Genomic DNA, 25728 nt, shown 5'->3' with positions numbered 1-25728 from the left:
AGTAAATAATGCCTTGTTTCAGATCATTATTTACAGCATTGAAAATAGATTTCGAAAAACAGTATACTATCAAAAGATTGAAAAAACCTATTGTTGTGACTTTTTTTTAGTATATTGATTTTTCTTATTATGCAATAAACATTATCTTAGGAAAGAGACAAGTAGACATGTAACTGGATGGAAACCTCTGTCTAGATGAGAGATGACATGTGAAATTACTGTTATTCTATTTTAAAATGTAGGCAGTTGGAAAGAGAAATTTGCTTTTGTTCAGGAAAACTTAAATTGGATTGAAAAACCATGTCTAGACATTGACTGCTTATGCACCAAGCATGTCAAATGCCCTTTTCTTTAATTCAGAGTCTAGAAGAACGTTCATTTGAACAATCTAGTTCAATGTATAACCCTGAGGAAAGCTTATAAATAAAACGTGACAATATTCCCGGTATATTTTGATATAAAAGACAGTAGCAAAGCGGGGAAAGAGCATCAATTATAAATTGAGAGGTAAAGCAAAGGATATACAGGAAAGTTTTATTTCAAAAATAGGACTGGCAGAAGTACTACAGTGGGCATTATTGCTTCAATTTTGCCCACCTTTCTTTAACCTTCCCTAAAACAACCTTCTTTTCATCTGTACCAGAGACTGTTATCTCGTGAAGGGTGCCAGCCTTGGCTAGAAGAGCCAATAATTTAATTTTATCTACCAAAATATCACGTGGGAAGCTATTTTAATGCAATCAGATACAGAATGCTCACAACGGTGTGTCAGAATTAATTCAGTGATTGTAGATGGCAAGCTAAGAATATAGAGTGAACATGCCACTGTAGTCTGAAGCTTTATTTAGCTGCTTAAATTATCAAAGTATTTTTAACCTCTGGAAAATGAGAACAAGATTCAAAGCATAAAGGCAATTAAAAAGACAGGGATTACTCTCATCTGTTGAGCATTGCAGCAGGCCCGAGCTAGAAGTCAGCTAAAGGTAATGCCATGAGGAGTAAACCAGGCAAAGTGTAGGCCTAGGAGAAAGCCTGCAGTTCAGTTACAAGATAAAACACGTTTTTAGGTCTGTAAAGTACCAATGGACTGCAATCGTTTAGAAGACAGTAGATCTCTGAGACATATTTAAATAAATGCAGTACTTGAAAGTACTCCATTACCTACTGTATCTTTAGCTTCCCACGTTTTACGGCTTTTAGTTGAAAAGCATAACCACATTTGTGGCAGCTGCTGACCACTGTCTAACTTCCCAGCAATTACGCTGTAATTTTGTTTTCAAAGGTTTGTAATCCTACAGTGTATCAGAATCGTTGGGTCAGATGTTCAGGTGATATAAACTAACTTGTGTTCTTAGAAGACAACAGCTGATAATTCAGTAAAGTCACATCAAACCTGTTACTCAGTGTTGCATGAACCATTTGTAAGAAACCCAGTTTATTAGGTAAGCACCTAAAATTAACGTGCATCACATCAGACACAAGGTTTGAGGTAGGGACTATACTTTTCCTATCACTGTAGGGAGGAATTAAGGTATTCCTTGCCATCAATTTAAGGCAAAGTATTTGTCATTAACTACTTATGTCATGTAACCCAATAGAAAAACCCTTACGAACCGCATCCTCTCAGCAGATTTACAGATCATCAGGAAAAAAAAAAATTAAACATGTACCATTGTGAGTATAAATCCTGGTGATTTTTCAGTGTAAAGCAATGTTTTCAAGGTGGCAAAATAATTCTATGGAAATAGAAACTTACATGAGCTCTTTAAGTATCTATTAAGGTGCTTACAAAAAAGATAATTTTGAACTCTTTCAGTGTCAATATGAGTTAGTAGTTGGAGAGTGACAGGAATCTTTCATACAAGTAAAAAGTGGATGACTCTCCGCTTAAGCAAAACAGCAGCAAGAATAAGTATTATTTGTTTACTGAATACTATTTTTAAGCCTTTAGTACCTGCACATTCCATTGCCAACATAGACGAATAACTGCAAGCGCACGTTGACTAGGGATTCACCAAGTCATTTAATAGTTTTGAGAATGTTTAGAGTAACCCAGTTACCCCCAAAGTCCTGAAAAATATATGTCTATAATTCCAGACAACTCCAAATATCAGCTTAAAATTGCCCAAGCTGCTGTTGATTCCTCTAATGATCCACGGAATCAGCTGCATGAGAGCTTAATGTTCTTGCCAAATAAAGGCACTGACAACTTTTAAGAGAAGATTGTCCTCAATTCCTTGTATCTTTTTTTTTGTCAGATGAGCCATCATCCATAAGTATGAAAGCAGAAAAGGGATCTCATAATTTTCCTTACATATGTCATATCTTAAACCAGAGATGATCAGAGGACAAAGATGTGCTGGAGGATTCTGTTGAGATTAGCTACCCCTCACCTGAATGGGGATCACAACCTGATCCACCATTATTTTGTGGAAGGCAAAGCATTTGTCTTTCCTAAGTAAATCAAGCAGAATTTTTCCTCGAGACATTGAATTTCCAAGCAACAAATATGTTTATTCTATCACTGTATATTCTTATCAAGTTGTGGCTAAAGAGGATTGCAAATTTGATACCTAAACTATTCTTCAATGGGCTTATTTTTAGCTTGAATAACCATTGTATTTAGTTCTTTGTTGTTTTTTTCCTGCATCTAGACAATACAATCTTTATTTCAGCAGATATTGGTTATACTGCATCTAGCTTTATAGATAGGAATGGTGAAAATTTTCTTCAAGTAGAAAAAGGAGGCAAAATTCAAACCTAGGAAATGTCATGAGCAAAACAAATATCTTTTTGTTTCTTCATGGAAATGTATGAAGAACTTTTACACTTAAGTTTGCCTTCAGTTCTGCTTAAAAATTCATAATCTGCCTTTCTTAACAATTTATAGGTTGCTTTTCACATTACTGTCTAATTACCCTGAACTATGTCTGGTGTTATCTGTTTGGTTTAGCTATGTTCCCAGGCTTGTGAGTCTCTTCTGATTATCCTGCTGCCCTTATAACGCCAGGAGAGAATTGCTGCCGAGTGCCAAGGAGCGGGCACATGGGCTGCCGAGGTCCCTCTGAGTGAGTAGCTTCAGAACAGAAAGAGCAAAGAGCTCAAGATCCTTGCAGTTCCTCACAAATCCTATTGACTTTTCAGCAAAGGGCAGCTGGGGTGAATTACCGCTCCACGAAAGTCAATGGCAACATTTCTAGCTGTGGCCAGGCCAAGAGTTCTCTGCTTTTCTTTTGTCTGATGCATGTGCCTGTGCTCAATAATGGAAGCAGTGAATCTATAGGAGCAGTTGTGTTGATACTGTCCTTATACAGAGTCCTTATTACTACCGTTCTACTTACTTTTATGATTACATCAACTGAACAGAATCTTCCAAGAAGTAACCTGGATATTAGTCCACTAGGAACCTCTGACTGTGAGAAATTTTTGGAGGCTTAATAGAGCATATGAATATATTTTGGTAAGCTAAATAAAAAAATGAGTCACAAATTAGAGTTCGCCTTGACTTACTTTTCTGTAAATATGCATTGACTTTATGAATGACACACTAGAAAGTTAGGTTTATGCAGGTATAAGTGTACTTCTCTAGTTCGGTCAGAACATTGGGTGCATTCAAAGCAATACAACTTCTAATGCTGTGCTTCTTTCGGTCCATTGAACAGTGCAGTCAACCCTTTCAGTGCTTGTTCATGCCTAATGCTCAGTTTATTACTGTATTTAGGTCTTTGTGCCCCTTCCAAATTAATTGAAAAAAAAAATAATCTTGAAACAAACACTGCAAAGCGAAAAAGAAAACTTTAACAAGCTTCAAGGTTACAGGTATATAATACTATAAATGTCAGCTATATTTCTGTGTCTTGATAACAGTTTTGAAGCTGATGCTATCATTAAGACACCTAAATACTGTTTGGATATTTAAGATGGCTTTTCATTTGATGACATTTTTTTTACTCTCTGAATATCTCCTTGAGAACTATATACTTTCTTTTAGCAACTTCACTGCTTCCAGGAATATGATCTTTGAGGATTCATATTATACTGGTTTTTTAAGCTTATATAATAAGCAGATGATACAATAAAGATGTGAGGAGTGCTTCTTTACAATGTAAATTACTGCTTCTCTCTGGCTAGACATGTCACTATAGGGGGCTTTTTAATTGTTCAAATATTTTAACCAGCAGTTGTAGTAAGAAAGTAATCCCAAGATGTGTTACCTTTTCAGAGTCATGTTTTCCTAATCGGAAGCTCATATATTACAATATACCTTTCTCGCTCTTTGGTCTTTATATTTTTCCTCGTGCTCTAAATTACATTTTGGCAGTTAAAAATGACCCTTCCCAAAAAGCCTCTTTCACAGACCTGTGCTGGACTGTACAATTCCAGAGTCCACAGTCTGTCCAAGCAGATCATATTGGTTCAATCGAGAGCCGTCTTCAGCCACAACAACTGACCTTGCTGGTTCCCGTGTCCATTCATACACGACCTCTGCTCTCGTATAAGCATCTAATTTAAAAGAAATACATTTCATTTCAGCTTTGCACCTTCTGTTGCTATATAGCTTTATCAGAAAAATATTTTCAGCAGTAATTTGAACATTAAATTCTCTTTAATTACCTGTAGAAACCCACAACTAGCTTACTGGAACTTTTTAATCTATGGGAAATATAACTGATTTTATAGGTGTATTGATGAAATGATTAGCTAAATATCTACTATAGGGCTGGATTAAGGTTGATCCTTAATGGCATGAAAATCTCTCCCTTACATCATTCCTACGTATGTAAAACCTGAGTAACTGGAAGCGAGAGTGAGATGTGGAGTTTCATGGACATGAAAGGACTCCAACTCTTTTTCTGACTGTTGTCGATAAAGATGAGCCCCATTGTTTCCAATTAGTCACAGTGTGGTGTTGTCTGGGCCACTGTAAGAAAATAAGTCCTCCTCAGAGTGGCTTCAGTGCTTTTGGCTAGAGCTCTCCGTTTGGTTATCTCCCCTCGCGCTGTCGTTGCTGTGTAACAGGCACAGCAGACATTTCTGAGGCTGCCTAGGCTCCAGTGAGTTTGAATCAAAATCTGGTGGTTTTGCTCTGATTACTTCTGGGAAATGCTCATACTCAAGTTAATATTTGAGCCTTGAACAAAGCAAAAGAAAGACACTGGAGGCTCTTAAACCAAAGGAGTCTAGTATGTTATACAGATAATTCAGTAGCATAATACATATGCCATTCAGGTAGTTTGTGCTGTTATTAAAATGTTATTTATGTTATTTCAGAAATCAAACTATATATATGTTTAGTCTCAGTCCTGTTGTAAAGTTCTTCTGTCATTTTGCATAGTCTGGAGTCTGACAGCTCTCGCTCTGAGCAGGTAGGGTGGGAGTTAGTTGTCTGCATAGAAACATCTAGTGTAATTCTTCGTATCTAAGAGTATCCAAGACACGTATGGGACTGAACCTGTGATCAGAACCTACAGAAACTTTGCACCCACCAAAGACAGCTGGAAGCCAGATGGGACATCTTAGGTCATCTAAAAATGACAGTAGACTCCCACCTATAGGATGACATCTTCCCTTTTTTCGGGACTGGCAAGCAGGAAAGGACAAGGAGGAATCTACATCACTTGACCTCATTTATGAGTTAGTAACTTTATCTTAGCAATGTATGAGATAACAGTAATTGAAGAGGTGGTGTTGGATGAAGTGCACTGATAAATTAATTGCATGGCATTTGATCCTGCTTTATTGAAGCGTAAGGCTGCTTTTACTCTCAGACTTGATATTCCCAAAGCACTGTAACATGTACGTACGTGGCTTCTCTGAATCAATGGGAAATGGAAATCTATGTCTTAAAAATCCTGACCTTAAAAACAAAGGCACAGTAAGTACAAGAATTGGCTTGCCAATCTAGTCACATAAAAAAGGGCTGACAATAATAATATTAATTTTCAAGCGTTTTACTTGTTCTGGAGCATGAGAGTAGTTTGGAAGAGAGAGACTGATTTCCTGTGCTGCTGCGAGCCGCTGCATTGGGGTGGGGGAAGGGAGTCCACTCACAAGCGCTGGAAGCGAGCTCACCCTGCTCTGTAAATGCCAGATTCGGTATTCTGTTTGGTTTCCATCCTCAGCTTTTTGTTCCTATCATTGCTGCTTTCCGGAGTGGCTTCAGTTCGAAACTGACAATCAGATTTTTGTGGTCAGAGTTGAGGAGAGCATCTGCCTTTCTGATTTTGTTTTGCCAACATATGGCTTTTTGTTGTTCCAGAAACTCTTCAGCATTTGTCATATTGAATTTGCATTGGATAACCTCTAGCTTAAGCTCTTATTTTGGCATATCAGTTTAGTCTTGGAGTTGGGTCAAACATTTGCTGGCCTCTACAGAACAGACAGAGTCCACAGGTGATGTGCAACTCCCTCCATATGAGGCTTTTCTGGATCCAGCTCCAACAAGTGATGAGTAACAGTGGAAGGCATGGAAAAACTCTTATCTAGTTTTATTCATAACAAACAAAGCTGGGCAAACATTATTTTGAGGAGCTATTAAATGTAATATTACAGTCTGCACTTAAAGCATGGCTTTCATGACAATTAGAGGTATTTTTCAGTTGGGTTTTTTTTTGATCCATTAAGATGATGATAATTAATTGCTTTAGTTGGCTGACAAATGTTGGTCACAGTTGGTCACAAGTGTATATAAATATGATTTCTAATGAAAAAGTGGCAATTAATAACTCTGTGGGTTGCTGTTGGGGGTTATTCCTTGTTTGTTTGTTTTTGTTGTTTGGGGTTTTTTGTTTGTTGTGTGTGGTTTTTGTTCTGTTTTTCTCAGTGTACAATGGTGAGTCCTGTTTTCATATGCTGCTTGGGTCCAGCCATTTGTCCTGTGGCAGATACTTCTGTTTATATGAATAACAAAATATTGAGACAAATGTTCTATAACCTGATAGTTATGACATATAATCTGATGACAATGAGGGGAGAGGTCCAGCTTTAAGACCCTATTCTGAACAGTTAATTCCCCATGCAATATTTGCGGTAAAGCAATGTTACAGAAGGAACACATTCTCATGAGGATCTCAGACTAGAAGCTCACCTGAATTTAGCAGGGAAATGCAAAGTTTCCCTGAAAACTCCTTCATTTTGTCTTATGGCCCTTCCCAGCATTTGGAGTCACTTGTTTTGCTGGGTACTGCTTAGGATATCTGGCATGATAGCCAGTTAGTGTTCAAAGCAAAAAATGAAAATAGCCTGCAAAGCATAGCCGATCGTGCCTGCGCTCTGAGCTTGGAATGCCAGTTATGGCCTATGACTTGAGCGTAAGGAATAGTATTTCAATCAGAAATATCACTGATTTTTTTTGTTCACTTAAGAAAATAATGTATATTATGGTTAAAAAATATTTGCGTGATAAAAAGGAAATCCATTTAGATACAAAAGATATGCAGATAGACTTGCACATCTTTTTCCTATCTTGTTTTTACTTTGTGGTGTGGTTCTGTAGCTGTATTCAAATCCTTGTTAGCTATCCCTTTTCATTCATAATTTCTGCGTCTCTTGGTGATTTAGTCAAGGCAAGATCCTTAGAAATCTGGAAAGCCATGCACCGTGTGACCCAACAACAGAGTAATCTGGGACACACTGGGCCAGAAATAATTCCATGTAGGAAAAAGATGGGAACTATTTCTCAGACTAGGGAGTGTCTGGTGTTCAGGCTGTGGCTCGGGGATGCTCAGATGTGGTGTCTTACCAAGTCTATAAACATTCAGACTAGGAGTTCACATTTTTTGAAAAACTGTTGATGGTTTAATTTTGCATTAACAGGTTTTATGTATGATTAGCCATCTTCCCGCCTCCCAGATGCAGCATGCAGTCTGCAGAAACACTTCAGTGTGCATTTCCAAAGAAATTCAGTCTTGCAACTGCTGCTGACCTGACTGGAATCTCAGGTGCCCAGATCCCACATTATTAATCAAGAACCCATTGCACCCACTGCTGTGTTTTTAGCTGGAGTCAGGCTTTGTGCCCATCCCCTTCTGGTTCCCAGCAGATTTGGAAATATTTACTGGAAGTGCAGTAAGAAAGCCTAACATTCAAGAAGTAAACTGTTATTGTCAGTTATGCTCCAGGTTTGTATGAACTTTTTTGTTCTCTAAATCTAGTAGCTCTTTAAAGACCAAACATCGGTCCTTTCTCATGGTAAACACAGAGCTATTCAGCCCAAAGTAAATTATCACCCTGTCTGGTAACATGTGAAGAATGAATTGAGTGTTCTATTTGTTGACTTCTAAAATAGATCAAGTCACTAAGTACCCATTATCAGTGAAACGACCCATTTCTACTAGAAAAAAATAGCCATTGAGGAAACATTTTGTACACTATTACGTCTTTCACACGTTTTTGTCTTCCTTGTTTGTTGAATCAACCAGAGTAAAACAGCTCTTTTTTTTTTTTTTATTTTCTTACTTAAAGAGTTGGGGGGGGGGATATATTTAATTTTTTAAAAATACTATGTTTAGCTAAGTTGTAAAGTATCAGTGTCAGGTTGGTTGTTATTCAAATGAAAGTTTTGGGGAGCATTCTTAGCTTACAGAACGCTTTGTCAGTTATTACACTGATTTAAATCACATTACATTTTGTCCAGTATATTCCCTAATCGAAGGTTACAAATGCTGCAAGTGTAGGACTCCATTTGGAGATTTGTCAGATTTTCTACTTCCAGAAATGTTGCATGATTGTAATATGAATATTTTATAATCTTAGGCAAAATTTTGTTCTAAACGAGCCAAAACTATGGTAGGGGAATTGTTTTCGACTAAATCAATTCATTGATCTATGGTCTAACATTAATTTTTGGCTTTTAAAAAAATAAAGCAACTATAAGACTAACAGCATTTTCTATGTGACAAACTACGTTTCTAGGTGTTTGGGGCACTGTAATTTTTCTCTTTTGTGAATGTCCAGGCATGATGTCGAAAGAGATTAAGACACATTGAAAAAGGTCTATTATATTAAGTATAAATATACATATATATGAATAAAAATACAAGCCTGCAATAAAAAGTGAAAAATACACAAGATTAAAACCTTGAGGTTTTCTCAGTTGCAAAATACTCTTGTAAAGTAGCCTAAAAAGGGAGAAACCTCTATTTGAAATAAACTTACAGCTTCCAAATTTCAATGGGCAAGCATGTGCATCCATAGGAAAGTCTTCTAAATGCATTGGGCATTCTGCTCTCACAGTCAATCTATAATGGATTAACGAGCAAAAGGACACATTTATTCTGGTTTCAAAGAAATAGCGAATAGACTTCTATTAAGACACATAGAATAAGCATAGTATAATATTTGTTGTATGATTAATTAGCAGCTAGAATGGGACCTGCATTGTCGGGCCGGGCATGCTGGCGGGTCCGTTTACACACAGCAGGGAGACCGGCTCAGCCCCCCTGCCAGGTACAGCAGGAACACGCTCAGACTTCTGACTTGGCATGAGGATTAAAATCTTTTAGAAACTGGAATTGCTTCCTTGCTGCCGTCATTGAATTGGCCCATTCTGGATGCTCAGACATTTGCTGAAATAATTTTTTTGCTATCAGCCTGAGTGCAAACATGTTTCTTAATAAAAGAGATTAAATAAACCAGAAACAGTCACATACCAGACATCAGCAAGGAATGAACAATAATACTTGAATACTAGGCAGAAGATTCCATTAAGGAGCTTGCAAAGGTGAGCAAATAGAAATGGTTATGGTCAAAAAAGGAGATATAAGTGAACAATGTGCTGCCAAGATAGTGTTCTTGTGGATTAAATCCCTAACAGCCAATCATTTAGGAAGACAAGAAAAAATTGAGTGGACTTGTATAACTACCAGCCAAGCAGATTCTACCCCAGCCTAGGCAGTCTTGAAAGATGTTGCAGAATAATCTGAACACATTTGTCAGACTACCTAAAGCCTCAAGACTTTGTTTACTCTAAATTCTCGTGCTGCTTTTAAAAACATCTTCAAATTGTTAAAAGAAAACTCAATGTTGACCTATGTACTAACATATCCATCTTGACTTTGAGTCAATAGAATCACTTTATACCTTGTTTGATTCCATGGGAGATATAAATAGGGGATGTGTAGCTCTGTAAAGAAAACATACCTTTTTTTTTTTCATTGTTTAATTTGCATTCTTTTACTCCAGCACATTTCCATGACCCTGTATCATCGTTATTTCAAAAGGTTTTATCTAACTCCTCTGACAACAGAAGAGCATAACATGCTGCCAGTAAAAGTGGTGCCAGCACAAAAGTAATTTTTTCTCCTAACTTTCCAAATGCTTTAGTTAATTGTTTTTGTTGTTATTAATGAAATAAGAAATATTTATCTTTAGACTGTCTATTTCCAAGCACAAGAAATGTGAAGAATAGGCAATAAATTCTGTGTGCATCTGCTTTCTATAGGATCCAAAGATCCTATAATCTAGTAGTCTAGGTTGTATTTAACTTTCAGGCTTTTTTATACTTCGCTGATGGAATCCTTGAAAGCAAATCCAAATTAAGGATTGCTAACACTGTAAGTCTGTTTTTAAAATCGAGCATTAAGATGCATCCAGGGAGCGTAAAGGTAGCACAGCAGGAGGGAAAAAACAAAAACCAAACCAAACCAAACACCAAAACAAACACTGCAAATGTCTCCGTTTGTCCATCACTCCGTAGCCTGTTGTGAAAATAATTACTAAGCAGGAATCAAATCATTCTCAAAAAATAAACTGTTTGTTTCCTATTTGGAAAATTATGCTGTAACAGGTTAAATTGTCAAACTAAATGAAGGATATAGTATTTTAGGGCTCACCTCATTGTATATAGTAATGTCCCATCCTCTGTAATTCGTAATAGTTTATTTGGCATCGTCATGTTATGAGCCACTGACTTCTTTCCATTGTGGAAAAAGGTATCAGGTGTCCAAATTTTGCTGGCCATTAAATTATTTAACCGGAGAACAGTCATAGGTCCTTTGAATTTTAATCTCTCATCTTTCCAGCTTTGACGGAAAAATACGTCTATAGTGTATTCCTACATCAATTCAGAAAAAAAGAGAAACACTTATGATGCCATATGTTGAAAAATGAGAACCTGAAAAGTATGTTCTTACTGTTCCATAGAAGCAAGATGAATAATAGTGAAATTAGTAGCTATCATAATGTTCATTCTGTATATTACTTACAATGTACCTGGAGCTGGTTATTAAACAGTTACAATATCATTACTGTGTTCTACAGAATAAATGTTAGAGAGAGTAGTATATCAAAAGTTGACAAGAATTTGAGATAAAATATTGTGGAAACAAAATAATTCATCCTTTTTTCAGTTTTCTTTCACCTTCCATAAAACTGTACTTTGAAGCTGTGGGTATATGTGACCAATACATCCAGCATAGGAAGAACATGTTTCTTAGAAGAAAACAAACCTGATAAGAGGAAGGGGAAGAGGTGCAGTGGCTGACTTGGTGTACATGGGGAGAACCAAAATAACCAACACTCACTACAAACTGAAAGAATCATTTGTTTTAAAGCAATAGCAATAAATTTAAGAGGGAGAGGGTGAAATTAGGAAAAACATGTTGAAGTATTATCTATAAAATATCGATGTATGTGGGGTGAAAAACTCCTGTGGATGTAGTATAGTCTGGTATTTTCCCAGGAAAGATTCCACTCTGACATGAAAGTTCAATGTGGGATTATGCTGCCCCTACCATCATTTGTGGTTACGATATTGTGAGAAATGTCAAAAGCAGATACCCAAACACTGTTCAGAATTACCCTGAATGATAATCTTTTGGCTGAGAAACTGAACCGTTGCTGACATCTCTTGCCAGTGGAGATGGCAAATCCTGAAATAAAGAAAATTCCTGTGTGTGAAGGCACACATAGCTATAAGGAAAAGAGCTACCTCAAGGAATATGTTATTAAAGAGAAACATTCTGGAACAAGTAAGCAAAATCTCTCTGTGGCATGCTCCTTTAGACTTGTGATTTTTCTTTTGATGAGTGGCAATGCTCCGTAAGCAATAGCGAGGTGTTTATTTCTTGTGCAACTACGCGGAATGGTGATTCTCACTGGTGGTGTGTTCTTCCTGGTTTTAGGGTGGTCTTACTTTGGGGTTTTTGAGTTTTGATTTTTTTTTGTTTCTAATTTTATTTACATCCTAGACCTGAGAATAATTTTGGTGCATACTTAATTGTATTTCCGGTTTTCTAATCATGTGTTTAGTGAGCTGCTGAAGCCTGGATTCAGCTCTAGTGACAGCAGTTGTATACTTGTAGCCAACTTCTTGCTTCAGAATTTTGCTGCGCTGGGGCCTTAGGTTGAACTGCATGCAAGATGTTGTCCTGAGTGTGCAGCAGTGTAGGAGAGGAGGAGGTTTAAAATGCAGTAGATGGCATTAAAATATTGGATTTCCTCCATGTTTTACTAGTGCCAAAGAAAACTTCCTCCTACACACAGGGGAAAGGTAAAAGACATGCCCAGAAAGCTACATCATGCCGTGTGCATGTAAGCCAGTCCCTTTTTATCTCTTTCAACTGCAAAGAAGGAGGCGAGTGTGAAGGTGGTACAGGTTGCGAGAAGACAGTCTGGTTCTTCACTTTGTATCAACACAAGGTTTTTATGCTGGAAAAGAACAAGGAGTCTGAGAGATTTGATAAGGGACTTGACAGCATAAGACAAAATTCAATTAAAAAGCAGCTGACAGGTCGTGCCTGGCACAGACTGAATCTTTCTGTATCCCAGGCTGTTGGACCATATAGGATGAATTCATTTTGGCTGAGATTTCTTAAGTCCTTAGCTTTCACTACCCACTTTAACACGTACAATAATTTTCCTCAAATGAATCCTGAACAGACAGCTGACCTTCAAGATCAAGTCATCAGATACTCTGATTAGGGCTTTCTCGTACAGGAGGACACTATGCAGAACACAAGGATTTTCTCCAAACCATGTACTATAGCAGTGGTCTGCATGCAAACATATAAGCAAGATGAAGTTTAGAATGAATTCTCTACAGTGGAAACTCTTCATTCCTTAGTGTGCTGGAAAGGAAAGAAGATTCTTATCTGCACCTTGGCAATAAGTTGTATGGTGTTGAATATTAATAATATGTTGACTTAAATGCTTTCAAATTTACTCATCTGATATCTCTCCCCAGAGGCTGTTTATTCACAGGGTAGAGCACACTCCGGTCTACATCAGACAAGGTGCTGTACAGGAAGGCAGTAAAATAGAAACTCATTCCTGAAGAGCTTATAGCGTAGAAGAAGTGGGAACAAAGATTTAGTAGGAAAAAAAAAATCCGTCTTTGTGAAAAAAGGGTAATTTTAAAATTCTATTTATTCCAGATAAAATACACCAAAAATTTCACAGAAGTGACAGTCATGTGAGAGCAGCCTGTTGATTAGTTGATCTATTCATTAGCTCAATCCACCATCTGAGAGACCATGTCTGAAAACCTGCAAAATTCTTCCAAAAAAAGAAGTTTTGAGTTTAAAAAAGTGTGGGGTTTTTTTCCTGTTTAACTTTATTCACAAGTTTAAGAGCAAAACAAGACGCTCTCGTTATAGAATAACAGGTTATGTCTATGCTGTTCTTAAAAGAGTGTATGAGAGAGTGGGTAGGAACACCATGTACTCCCTGATATATCAGCCTACTATGTATCTAACTGCGTCTCTGGATTCCTGCAAACAGATGGTCTAGGTATGCGGACGTCGCACTGGGGCTACAGTTTCATAACATATGGCGTCAGCTAGAGCTGCTCGTTGCCAGTTCTCAGCCCTCAGTCCTGGGCTCAGACAGCGGCGCGTGGTTCCCTCGGTGGGTCGGTGCAGCTGCCAGGGGGCCTCCCTGTCACCAAGTCCCACAGGCCAGTCCTACACTTGCTGTAAATCTGCTCACCGGAGCAAATTTGGGGTAGCCCTCAAAGGATGGTTACTATGACCAACCTGTAGTATTCATAGAGGACTTTGCACTAAATGTACATTGAAACTAATGTAGACTTTATATTCTGGTAAAGTTTTCACTTTATCTTCCTTTCTCTGATTTTCACACATATTTCCTTAAGCAAAAGAGTTAGGATGAGTAGGCTGCACACACATTACTTTTTAGGGGAGGTGAGCAGGAGTTTTGCATTAAATACTTTTCTGTAATTCCTCAGTTTTCAACACATACGAACACCTGCCTGTGTGTTCTTTGGTCATATACTCGAATAAGAGACCGATGAATTCTTTCTCCTGTTTAAGTGAAAATCAGGAGTCAGTGTGGTAGGGTTTTTAATTATTTTTGAGATTTTTTTTTGGTAGGTAGTGATCACTCATGCTGTAGTAATTCAGCTATACTGAACCTGAAGTCAATAACCTTTTTTTCAAGCATGCCTATTTCTAATTATGAAAGAAGATCATTTTTGGCTGCCAAACTAGCTTTACCTTCTACTTAATAATTAAGTCACCTGAAACTACAGAGTAGATGCTGAAGACCAAACCTTATATAGTCCCAGGTAGTTCAGCAAGCCTGTCAGTTACTCTAAACTTAGGTCTACACGTAGGAAAGCATTCACATCCATTTGTTTTCTAGACCATCATTCACTATTGGAGTTTTCTAGTAAATCTGACTCAACAGAGCAAATGATAACTTAGCCAGGTGACTTATAGAAAACGCTAATAAATATCAATGCAAAGCATACATTAACCTGCATATATCTATTATACTTTTTTTTGTTCACCTCCCCCAAACATCTATGTCCATACTTTAAACTATGTTAATTTTCAGGAAATTAGCAAGAAGACAGGACTGTACAAAAATGGAGCAACCTCCAATCACTTTCAAACTGCAGCTGCTGCAGTTTTAATTCAAAGACTATTGAATTAAAAATATGTACATTTTAGTCACATGACTGAAGGTTTTGGTTTCTCCACTGGTAACTGGTTACCTGTTTTGAGACAGAAGTGGAGAAGCAAGATGAAGTGTATTGCTGAACCAATTAACAGAACACAAATAGTGGATGTCAGTGGTTTCTGACGATCTTTAATCCAAGGAATTTTCCCTCTTTTAATGTATTATATAATTTAGAGTAATAAGTAGATGTTGTAACTTCACAAGTTTATCACATAACAAAAAAGCAGAAGTCATTAGATGTGGGTTTTTTTAATTCTTTGTGGTATATATAGTACTCAGACAGTATGTATGTGCTGAGGAGACAAATCACCAGTGTAGCTATTTCCCTGGATTACTCTTCTGTTGCAGGTCTCCTCAGCAGAATGACTGGTCAAAAAGTCTGTGCTGGCCAAGCTATTCTTTCTCATTTAAATATCATGGCATCAGTTCCAATTATGTATGTGACTGTGGTTTTATAGTTGCTATCTTCTGAGCAATCAGGAAAATTGTGTCTTTGCGTAAAGTTCATTTAGTAAAATAACCTACATTGCAAAAGTTACTTTTCTGTTATTCCATCCTTTAACATTGTTTTGAGTAGTCAGAAATTTGTAATAACCTGGTATTTAAGGCCTGTCTACAGTTTTAATTCAAATTAAGAAATGGAACTTGTTTCCTTTCCTGTGATAATTTTTCTCCTTTTTCCCCCCCCATATTTCTTTTGGTGAATGTCTTTAGCTAAAAGTAGCCAGCCACAAGGCTGAACTGTTTTCTTCATTTAAATTAATGAGGATGTTTCAGCATTCATCCTAACAGAAGATCTAGCAGATACCAGTAGCTGCAGACCAGGCTTTCCCTGTCAATAACAACCTACTTGTGAAGATGTCATTTATATGCAAAATTTGAAGTACCTTATCCATATTTTTACACAATTTTTAATCTCTCTCAAGACCAGGGCTCATAGCATCTTCATTCAGTTTTCTGAACTTTTCCATCCCCTGCAGTTATCTAGCAATTTGATTTTAATATTAATTCCATGGAGAAGTGACACTAATTCTCTCATTAATCTTCCCTTTCAGCAGCCAAGATCTGGGAAAGTCACTTCCCATTGATCAGTAGCTTTTAATATAAAAATACAGGTTAGACTGTACAGATGTCACACTGTAGGCATAAGTGTTAATTGCATTTTAAGATGATGATCTTTCTCGTCAAATTGGATCAGTGATGTGCCAGCAAGGACCTGAGCAATCATTCTCAGAAGAATACAGATCCAAACCCTAATGCATTTCACAACGTATTATGTAGCAAATATAAGGTCTGTTAAAACACATAATTAAAGGCACTGAGGCTGCTAATTTCAGGGCACTTAAATGCAGTCACAGCTAGCAGGGATGGTTGCACATAAAAGCTGACAGCATTTTGGAATTAAGGATTTAAAAACAACAACAACAAAAGCAGCCTTAAAAGGACTAAATAAGTTATTGCTTGGATCTTTCATCCTCCAAATTAAAAAGACAAGAGAAAATGAATGCAGTAGAAATACAGGCCATCACTTACCATATCATGGTCTGAAACAGGCCCAAAACTGGTGACGAAGATGTCAGTCTTCACTTCAGTTACACGCTCTGATGAAGCAGGAAATTAGGACAGTGAGTGTCTATCAACAGTCTTCACTGGATCTAACCACTACCAATACTCACAATAAATAGAAAAATTATTGGTCTTGATTAGCCATTCTAAAATTGGTCTACGATATGATCCTGATAATTTATTGCTTCTAGATTTCATTTCACAGTCAATACTGTCAGCAACACTTTTTTTTTATCAGAGCGTTTCCACAGAGCTTTTTTGAGACATGGGTTGTGGTGCCACAGTGCAGCAGCCGTAATTCCACTGTTGTGTAAATCTTTTTGCTCTCTGATAAATCTTCTTGCCTGACAATATAAATAGTGCTCTATATTTTACACAATATTCAGAAGTCTCATTGAGTACTCAGTGTTTCTGAGCAAGCTGAATGAAGGTCTCTAATAATTAACCTTGGGCTTATGAATTATGTATTTGGCATTGAGACACAGAAACATAGAAGAAAAAAAGAGAGAGAATACACTTCAGTGTATAGAAAAATAAAGCTATTTTATTGGTATGAGTTAGAACTAGCTGTATTACCCTTAACTGCAATAAACAAAAAGGAGATAATTTTTTTCCAAATAAATATCAGCTAAACTTCTCCGCTACAATTTTTGATTTAGGCTTAAATGTTCAAGTTAGTAAATGGTTTAGATTTCTTTTTAAATTGACATGAGCACTACCATTAGTTTTCCCTTAAACTACCCAATTTGTTTTATAGGCCTCAGTGACAGATTACTATAAAGAATAATTCAGAAATCTATAACATGTACCTAGCACAGATTGTATGTATATGCTGTACCATAAAGGTAGACTTCTCTGTGATTTCAAGGATGTCCATTTGTTCCACGGCACAATGCCCTTTGCCACTTCAGAAGAATCTAATTATTTTAGTGGTCACAAATGCTGAGTCTGAGATACCCAAAATGGTGCTGATCTCCAGAAAGAGCCAAACATCTGAATTCTGCAGATCTGCTAAAAGTCACATTGAGAAATGCACAAGTTTAACCTCCCTCTTCCTCTCCTCCCCCTCTACACACACACACGCACACACGCATGGAGTATCAGTCACTTGTGAACATATTGGTATTTTCTAAGCCACACATCGCAAAAATATTCACCCAGGATGGCATATATCAAAATAACTCAATTTAAATATAGCTGCAGGGAGTAACACCACCTGGAGGCATGAATCCAAACACTGCTGAGTGGCGCTAACCCCACCAGCTTTCAGAATTTACACTGGTGTAAATCTGAATACATTTACTAGAGTGCTACAGAGGCCAACGTAGGGGTTTTGGTAAAAATGTCAAATGTGGAAGGCGTGATACATTTCTCAAATAAATTTAAAAAAAAAAAAAAGAGAAATTTTGGATATTAAAAGTAATTCTAAAGAGACTAAACAGAAAGTACATGTATGGTACGTAAAAGTCATGCAGCAGGCAAAAATTTTCATAAGACTAAGAAATGTATGTATGTATGTAGCTATCTATATGTTATTTAAATATTATAAAATAACTAAAATAGAAAAGTAATTTAATACAACCTCTGATATCAATTATTTTTGGACTGCTTAAGTATGATTTGTTTCATCTTACAAGAATGTTCTAACAGACATGAAATAAGGAATAAAGGTTAAGCAGCCAGTAACATAAATTTCTGGTTTTGATGCATAATTTCTGATGCATATACAGGTTTTTCACTTCCATTTAAAAAGTCTACAACTTCTAAATATATACAAATGTAATTGGTTTTATGTTTTATGTTTTGTGAGACAGCGATAATCCAGATGTTATATTAGGTCTGATTCTGCTGCCTTTCCAGTAATGCACTAAGTGACGCTTGTATTCTGTTACCAAGTCAATGCAAAAATCAGGTGGTAGCAAGAGTAATCTCCAGGACTCATTAAAAAAGTTAAAGGATGAAATTTCCAAAGTATTATTTGTAATCACAGGAAGTAAAATACTATGATGTAGCTGAATTGCCTAATAATATTCTGTTTATCTGTGACTGACATGTGTACAAGCTGCAGTAACTCTTGACAAAAGCATTGGATAGGTGACATTTCCTCCTTGGCTGTGAAATGAATGTGTGACCTTATTATTGTTTACAAGCTTTTCACCTGACTGAAAGTAATTTAAGTATTCTCTTTACATCTAATTGGCTCTGGACTTAAAGAAGTTAAAATTTAGTGAAAATTTAATCTTCTATTACTGGAAGAACCATATGTTTGTCCAGAAATTACTTGGCTTGGAAAAAAAACTCTTCTGTCCTTCAGCCTGTCACTTTCACAAAAGTTCAAGAGGCCGTGATCTGGATGAAGGAGCTGGCAGAACAAGTAGATGAAGATTTCACGAGGGCCAGTAGAACATTGCTGAATGGATTCTTTAAATTCCAGCTACTTACTCGCCATTTCTTAAGACTGAGAAACTAATATAGTCATAAAACCTATTAGTGTTTTCGTATTGAAAAGTAAAATTCAAATTACTCTCTTAAAGATCTTTCATCCTGCCTCCACATTTCTCCATCTCCTTTCCATTGAGGCACTTCCACTGGTATCGTTAGGGAATAGAAGATGCTAGAAGGTCTTCGGGTGCAATGCATTCATCCCTACTGGTGTAAACTTGGAGTCCCAGCTCTGAGTGAGCTTCTATTTAATATAATATAGCTAATGGATTTACCTTGCTCAAATACAGAATATACTCTTTGAATTAGTAGCATATCATGCAGTGGTATCTTGAATCTAGTTTTGGGAGACGTGGTCATACTGGAGAGGTTGAGGCTTAAGGAAATCACTTTGAGAACACAGAAATGGAAACTAAAGGTTTTGGCAGTAAGATGGAAGATTTCCAAGGTAGTGGAAAAATGAGTGATGCCTATCACTTCTGGATAACATTGGAGATAATTTAAGGGGCATGTAAGTCATAAATCATAATAGAAAATCAGCTTGTGCACTCACAATAGATTGTGTTATCTTCATACTGATTGCACATTTGTAGAACACCTAATCCCAGGTCTCTTCAAATTCAAATAAAACCACTTTACACACCACCAAATGATTTATTTTTTCTTTGATATGTACCTCATTTTCAAGAGCAATGAAAAAAAAGTGTGATTGAACACACAGAAAAAGCTTAGTCCCTCCAAAGCCATATGGAAGTTTTGAGATTTTGTTTACTGTTTTACTAATTAGATGATTCAACTGTGCTTTGTTAAGAGCTTCAGAAGTTGTGAGTCACTCCTGCATAGGACATGTGTTTACTCATACAGTTGGGATATATATTTAGAATCAAGGTTAACCATGTTCAGTTTGCAGCTTGATTGCCATGGAAAGCTTAAACTGTGCTTCAAATGCTCAGAATGCATTTTTCAGGAACCCCAAATCCTGAGCTATATTCAAAACCTCCACAATGTCTCTAAGAACTACATAAAATTCTAAGTTATTGAACAAAACAAGCTCGGGTTCAGGAGCTGATCAGACTGCTGAGGATAAATCCATCAGTTGTAAAGACATGCTAACCGTGTCTCTTGGCTGTAACATCTATGTCATGAAGTAATATAGGGATATCTTTAAAATACAGAACAATTCCAGTAGACACAAAACAAACCCAAGGATATTATTAATGACTTCCTAGTTTTACTGTAAGGCACCCATAGAGTCCAAGTAGTTACTGATCAGCAAAATAGCAACTGAGTAGCACACCTGGACACTGGAGCACGGCCTCAGGCAATCGATCCACATCAGGCTGTGAAAGCACCAGTCAATGGCAACTACTGTAATTTTACTGTTTACAACTACTGTGTTTTGCTAATGATGCTAGGCTAACCTAAATTCTCAAAATTAATAACAATAAATATTTTGATTTAAACTCCCAGGGAGCTCATTATTGCTAGAATTGTGATTGGATTACAAATTGAGAACAAAATAAGAAATACAGAAACAGATTTATTTAAACAGCAGGAAATAAGCCTATTTATTATAGGAAACTATATGTTAACCGTTTCCCTTTCTGACCTGCTGGTATGTGAGCACAAGGCTTATTTGAAGTGCATATTTTCGTGGTTTAAATCAGTTTTATCTTTTTTTTGGTAATGCACTTGCTGCTTCTGCATGTCTTGTGTCAGTATGCGCTGTAATTATTAAAATGGAGACGACTTTTCCTATAGTTTTGAATGAAAGAATTTAGATGCCTATATAGCTTACACCTGTATTACTAAAAAAAAATAATACAGACTAATCACTCTGCATCCTATGAAGTATTTTGATTGAAGAACCACAACAAATACACTCATAAGAATGTTATGCTGTTGTTTTTGCAGAAGTAGGGACCAAAAGGGTGAAAAGCGACCTGTCCTGTGATTACCCGTCTGTAGGTGCTGCCAGGAAGGGTTTCGGGAGAGCTACGCGGTATCGTGGCAGCTCTCTCCATGCCAATTAACATCTCAGTGCTGCTCATATCCTCCCTACCTCCCTACTGTTGTATAAAATCAATTTTCTTAGGGGCTTCTATGGCTTTTTACAGTTGCCTTTGCATCAATGTGTTGCCTACTGTGTGGAAAAAAAGACCAAACTCAGCCCTTTCAGTTTGTAGAGATTTAAGTATAGCATCTAGGCCTTCTTTACTTACAGATTTCTGTGTAGGGATCTGGTATAGGACTGTCTTCATTTAGAGTAGAAATGTTTAGGTTTAATTCAATCTTTATGACACACACAGACCAAAACCATATTTTCTCTAAGCTTTTAAGTTAGCTCTGATATGGATTCAAATACAACAATTTCCACTGGGACCTCAATCACCAAGAGGTATGTTCATCATATATTTATACATAATATTATAATAAAACTGAATTTTAGAACCTAATTAACATAATACTGTCAGGTTTATTTTCCATCACTTTAAATATAATCATCCTGCGGAAGTAATGAATGGCGTGAAATAGACTGACATTTCCCTTAAGGACATTCACACTCAATTTTAACAAACATCACACAGGAGAGATCAACAAATAGCTTTTACTGATAACATAAACCAAGCATAAGTCTGTTAAATAGTGAAGTAATGTTAATATTTTTCTTAGGATGATCTAAGGGACCCAACTATAAAAGCAAATTTTGTTTAGGAACATTCTGGTCTTCATCATCAAACCCACTCTTGTCCTTCTTAGTTCTGTATTAAAAAAAAAAAAAAAAACCAAACAAAAAACAACCTTTCTACTACAAAATCTCTTTCAAAGGGATAAACCGCATATACAATTAGTCTAAGTTAAAAGGTCACAGACTACCTGATATGCTTTAGTTTTAGAGCGGGGATGTGTGCACTGCAAAGGTGATAGTCTTAAAAAATCTGTATTTGCCACCTGATGTCATGTTAACAAATCTCTGCACCAGGTCCAGCCAGGCTGCCCTGTGCAAGCTGCCCTCTCTGCACTGTGGCAGCATCCCAGGGCTCACCGCTGTCCCCCACATGATGACAACCCAGGAAAAAAGGCAATGGCAAAGTCATTTATCTGGGGAACTTATTTTTTCCACCATTTTTCAATTCTTTTCAATTCTTTTAAAGTATTGATCTAGACATAGTGGTGTACTAGGAGTACACCTCCTTATTTGGCTCCTTCCCAGCACTATCTGATCCTTTATTTTGTTCAGGATCGTGTACTTGAAAAAAGAACAGGATCTTTATTATTTAGCCTATTTCTGATCACCGCTAGTTCTAGGATCCAGATAGTTCCCACAGAAAATGATACTATTACCTAAATGACTTCAGTGTTTATTTTTTTGCTTTATGTCTAACATGATTTTCTCTTTTTCAGCTTCAATATGTTACTCTCTGCAATCCCTCTTCCTTGCTTTTTGTAAATTATCCACTCGTAGATCTAATAGGTCTCCTCTACTGTGATTCAGAATGGTTTTACATTCGTTTTGAAAGTTCCATTTTCCAGGTATAAATAACAGTAAATGTAGTTATTTGTCCATGTTTATGGATGAGTACAACAGATGCTGTTTCCTAGCATGTCTGACTAAGTGACTATGCCCACATATGAAGGAGGCAAACATTTAAAAACATAATTTATATCAATAATTCTTGATAAGAGGTGCAAATGTACCAATGCATAACATAGTGCTGTGTTTGTCTTTTAAAAAAAACTTTGATAAATTTTAGCCATAATGCTGTTTTTGAAATAATGAGCATATTCCATCACTATAATTTTTCTCTTTGGGTCACTTGCTCCATTTTTTTTTAATATTCTTGTTGATGAGAACTATTTCCTTCCTCATTTAATGGCAAAATGCTCAGAGCTGCTCACTTCATTTCAGATATGGCGTTACTGGATAATCTGATGAATAGTAATTTTCATTCCCATACTCATTATGGAGTATAGGTGTCGTTTAGCTTTCCTTTTGAAGTGATACCTCAAAAGGAGATCCAAAAAAAGGCAAGGGCGGACTTAGTATTAATCTAGTAGTGATTCCATGCATTTTCAAAGAGCAATTCAAAATTCAAGACCTCTAAATTTTGTTTTATCTCAACTCTCCACCTTTTAACCTGGCTTTCCAATGAATATATAGTATAGCTCCAACAATGTATCTTTGTAATGAGATCTCTCCAGGTGCTTGTTCTTGGCTTCATGGCACCTCGTCTGCCTCACTAGGATGTTTCTACTAAATAATGAAACTGTTCTCCACACTTATTACAAACTTGGGAAAGAGAAGCATCCTGATGTTTATTTCAAAAGGGAGGAAATGACTCCTATAAGCGAACAGAGCAAGATCAAGATCAAAATCCATTTCACAATTCGTTACAATTTTTCAGTAAACATACCTTTTTAGTCACTGAATTTTTCATGCATATACATAAACACAATGAAGGAGAAACAAACTGGCCAAAGAAACTCTATCATCTGCCTTTTCTTCTACAGGCAAGAAAGAGAGAAATTGGTTCTCTTTTGTGTTTCTGCTCATGCATTGAGTTCTGTTTTCTGCAGGTGTATATCTTTGAAAAACTGCACTACAGAAGGAGAGGTCGTCCAGGGCTAAGCAGAGAGTTTTCTGCAATATGCCCATTTCTGTAGCAGAAATTAACTGTACCATGTGAAGCTGTACTTCATCTACTGTTTCTCAGAAGGCATAGAAAGAGCAGGATAGACAGGTTTGGATAATTGGAAGGGTGCTTTAATGTAATCAGTGGTACGCAGATTTACATCATGCCTAACAGCATGAAATTTGTCAGCATAACATAGATGTATGAGGGTTTCCAGTCTCTTAAATTCTCTGATAGATACCTCAGCGCTAATATGGAATGAAAGTTTTAGACCTAATTATATGTATTTTTAAATGCTATTATATTGTAGCTTTCTTAGCTTTCTCTTTAAATTGGATAAAAATTGTGTTCTGATTGAAATATTTAATAAGAAGCCATCACTAATGTTGGGAAGAAAAATCAAACTACTGCTCTGTCATATACATTTTAAAATTTCCATCATGCTATAATGGAAGGCTGTTGAACTTACAACTCCAAAAATCATGCTGTATTTGACATATTGATTTAGATTCCTCACTGGATATTTTTACATATGGAACATTTCAGAATACATTTCCCCATTATACAAAGTATCTATATCAAATGTGTCAAAATTTAGTCTTCTCGAGGTTCTTAGCTCATATTTAAATACCTCAGCAAGGATTTCCAGAGGTGAATTTCAAAATTCCTAAGCAAACCATTTATTATAAATTGGTATCATAACTGAAAACAATGACCTAGATATTTGTGCCTTGTTTCTGAAATCTGTAATTTATGTCTTCTGAAAAAAACATTATTCAACGGTTAAAAGGTTAAACCTACCTCTTAATGTATTTGATTTTAAACATTAGGTTACTGCCCACAATTTCCGCAGATGTGGAATGTTTTAAAATTCCTAGTACTCTTAGTTATAGTATTCAAAGCTGATGAATATAACAGATAAATTCACTTGAACTGACACTGTGAAATTATAATGTACTGAGCAACAGGGAAAGTGTGATACTCAAGGTTCTTGTCTACAGGTAGGAACATGCAACATAATTCAAAAAAGGAGGGATGCAAAGATTGTTTAAACTTCTCTAAGCCTTGGTTAGAGAAACTACTCCAACCCTGCCTTCCCTCCACCCCATATTTCCCACGCTCCACTTGTTTTTGCTTTTAACTGGTAGTGATGCATATGGCTATAAAAGTTTGTGAAGAGGCTAATTTCCTCCTATAAGAGCAGTTACACTGAACAGTCTTTCTGTCAGGAGTAAATGTGAACTGGCCTGGATGATCCTTTCATGAGGTATGGAGACCTGTTCTCCCGCTACACCCTTCAAGTCTGGCTCCAGAACCATGTACAAACACACATACAGAGTACACTGTGCTGATGCACTTAGTTCTCTAAATTGCAATCCAAAGGATGAGAGAAAAGCCTTGCCTTGGATCTCCCTTTGTTTGGTCTCCTAGTAACTGTTAAACAAATCATAAGATCTACAAAGCTCATATAAGAAATCATCATATGCTCAGATATTTCTTGGAGACATGTACCAGACTCTACACAGTTTACAGTTTCATTTATTTATTGCCTTATCTGCTATGTTTATTTACTGTGATATAGTAGCTGACTGAACTGTACAGTTTCATTAATCAAAGATTAAGGAATATTTATTTCTACACTAGTCCAATGGTTTACAAATAAGCAGGCAATGGCACCAGTAGGTAAAAGTAGAAAGCGATTCTTATTTTGTTGTGTATTATCTGAAATTGCACACAAAAATTTATAGACCAACCCTTTTTAAACATGTTAATTAACACTTTATAAACAGAATTTTATCTTTAGCCATTCCTTGAAGTCAGGAAAGTCAAGCTATTGAAGAAGTTGGCTCACAATTCAAGAACTGTTGCAAGATCATAGCCTCAAACCACAGAATAAGCTTACTCTTATTTACCTTCCATTTCATCTGCAGGATATTGTGTAAGAATTCTTAATGTAATACCCTATTCTTATAATGCAGTTCCTTTAAGAGTTATGAAATGAAAATGGTTTGGAACTATACCTTGTGAGGTGGGTTGCTTTTTTCTTTTATTTTACCTGAAGAGTCCAGAAGAAAAAAAAAATCTGAAATAAGTAAATCCAACCTTTCCACGTGCTGGAAAGAACAGATTTCTGCTTGTATGTTTAGAACTTTCACAACTTTCA

At 36.5% G+C, this 25728-nt stretch overlaps 1 protein-coding gene and 1 long non-coding RNA gene across 4 annotated transcripts in view; one reads left to right on the top strand and one right to left on the bottom strand.

Annotated features, from left to right (window-relative positions):
• LOC139829115 (uncharacterized) overlaps window positions 1-25728 on the top strand; it is a 401519-nt gene that overhangs the window by 297001 nt on the left and 78790 nt on the right. The gene's annotated exons all lie outside the window — the stretch shown is intronic.
• GABRA1 (gamma-aminobutyric acid type A receptor subunit alpha1) overlaps window positions 1-25728 on the bottom strand; it is a 42400-nt gene that overhangs the window by 9523 nt on the left and 7149 nt on the right. For all 3 annotated transcript variants that reach the window (XM_071814798.1, XM_071814796.1, XM_065848949.2), the window contains exons 4-7: window positions 16456-16523; window positions 10833-11053; window positions 9157-9239; window positions 4360-4503 (exon numbers count right to left, since the gene is read on the bottom strand). In XM_071814798.1, the coding sequence (XP_071670899.1) occupies window positions 4360-4503; window positions 9157-9239; window positions 10833-11053; window positions 16456-16523 (516 nt within the window). The remainder of the gene's footprint in view (window positions 1-4359; window positions 4504-9156; window positions 9240-10832; window positions 11054-16455; window positions 16524-25728) is intronic.

The sequence above is a fragment of the Patagioenas fasciata genome, chromosome 14 (genome assembly GCF_037038585.1).
Source record: "Patagioenas fasciata isolate bPatFas1 chromosome 14, bPatFas1.hap1, whole genome shotgun sequence".
Taxonomy (NCBI): Eukaryota; Metazoa; Chordata; class Aves; order Columbiformes; family Columbidae; genus Patagioenas; species Patagioenas fasciata.
Note: the sequence above shows the minus strand (reverse complement) of the source record. Positions and strands in the feature narration are given on the sequence as shown.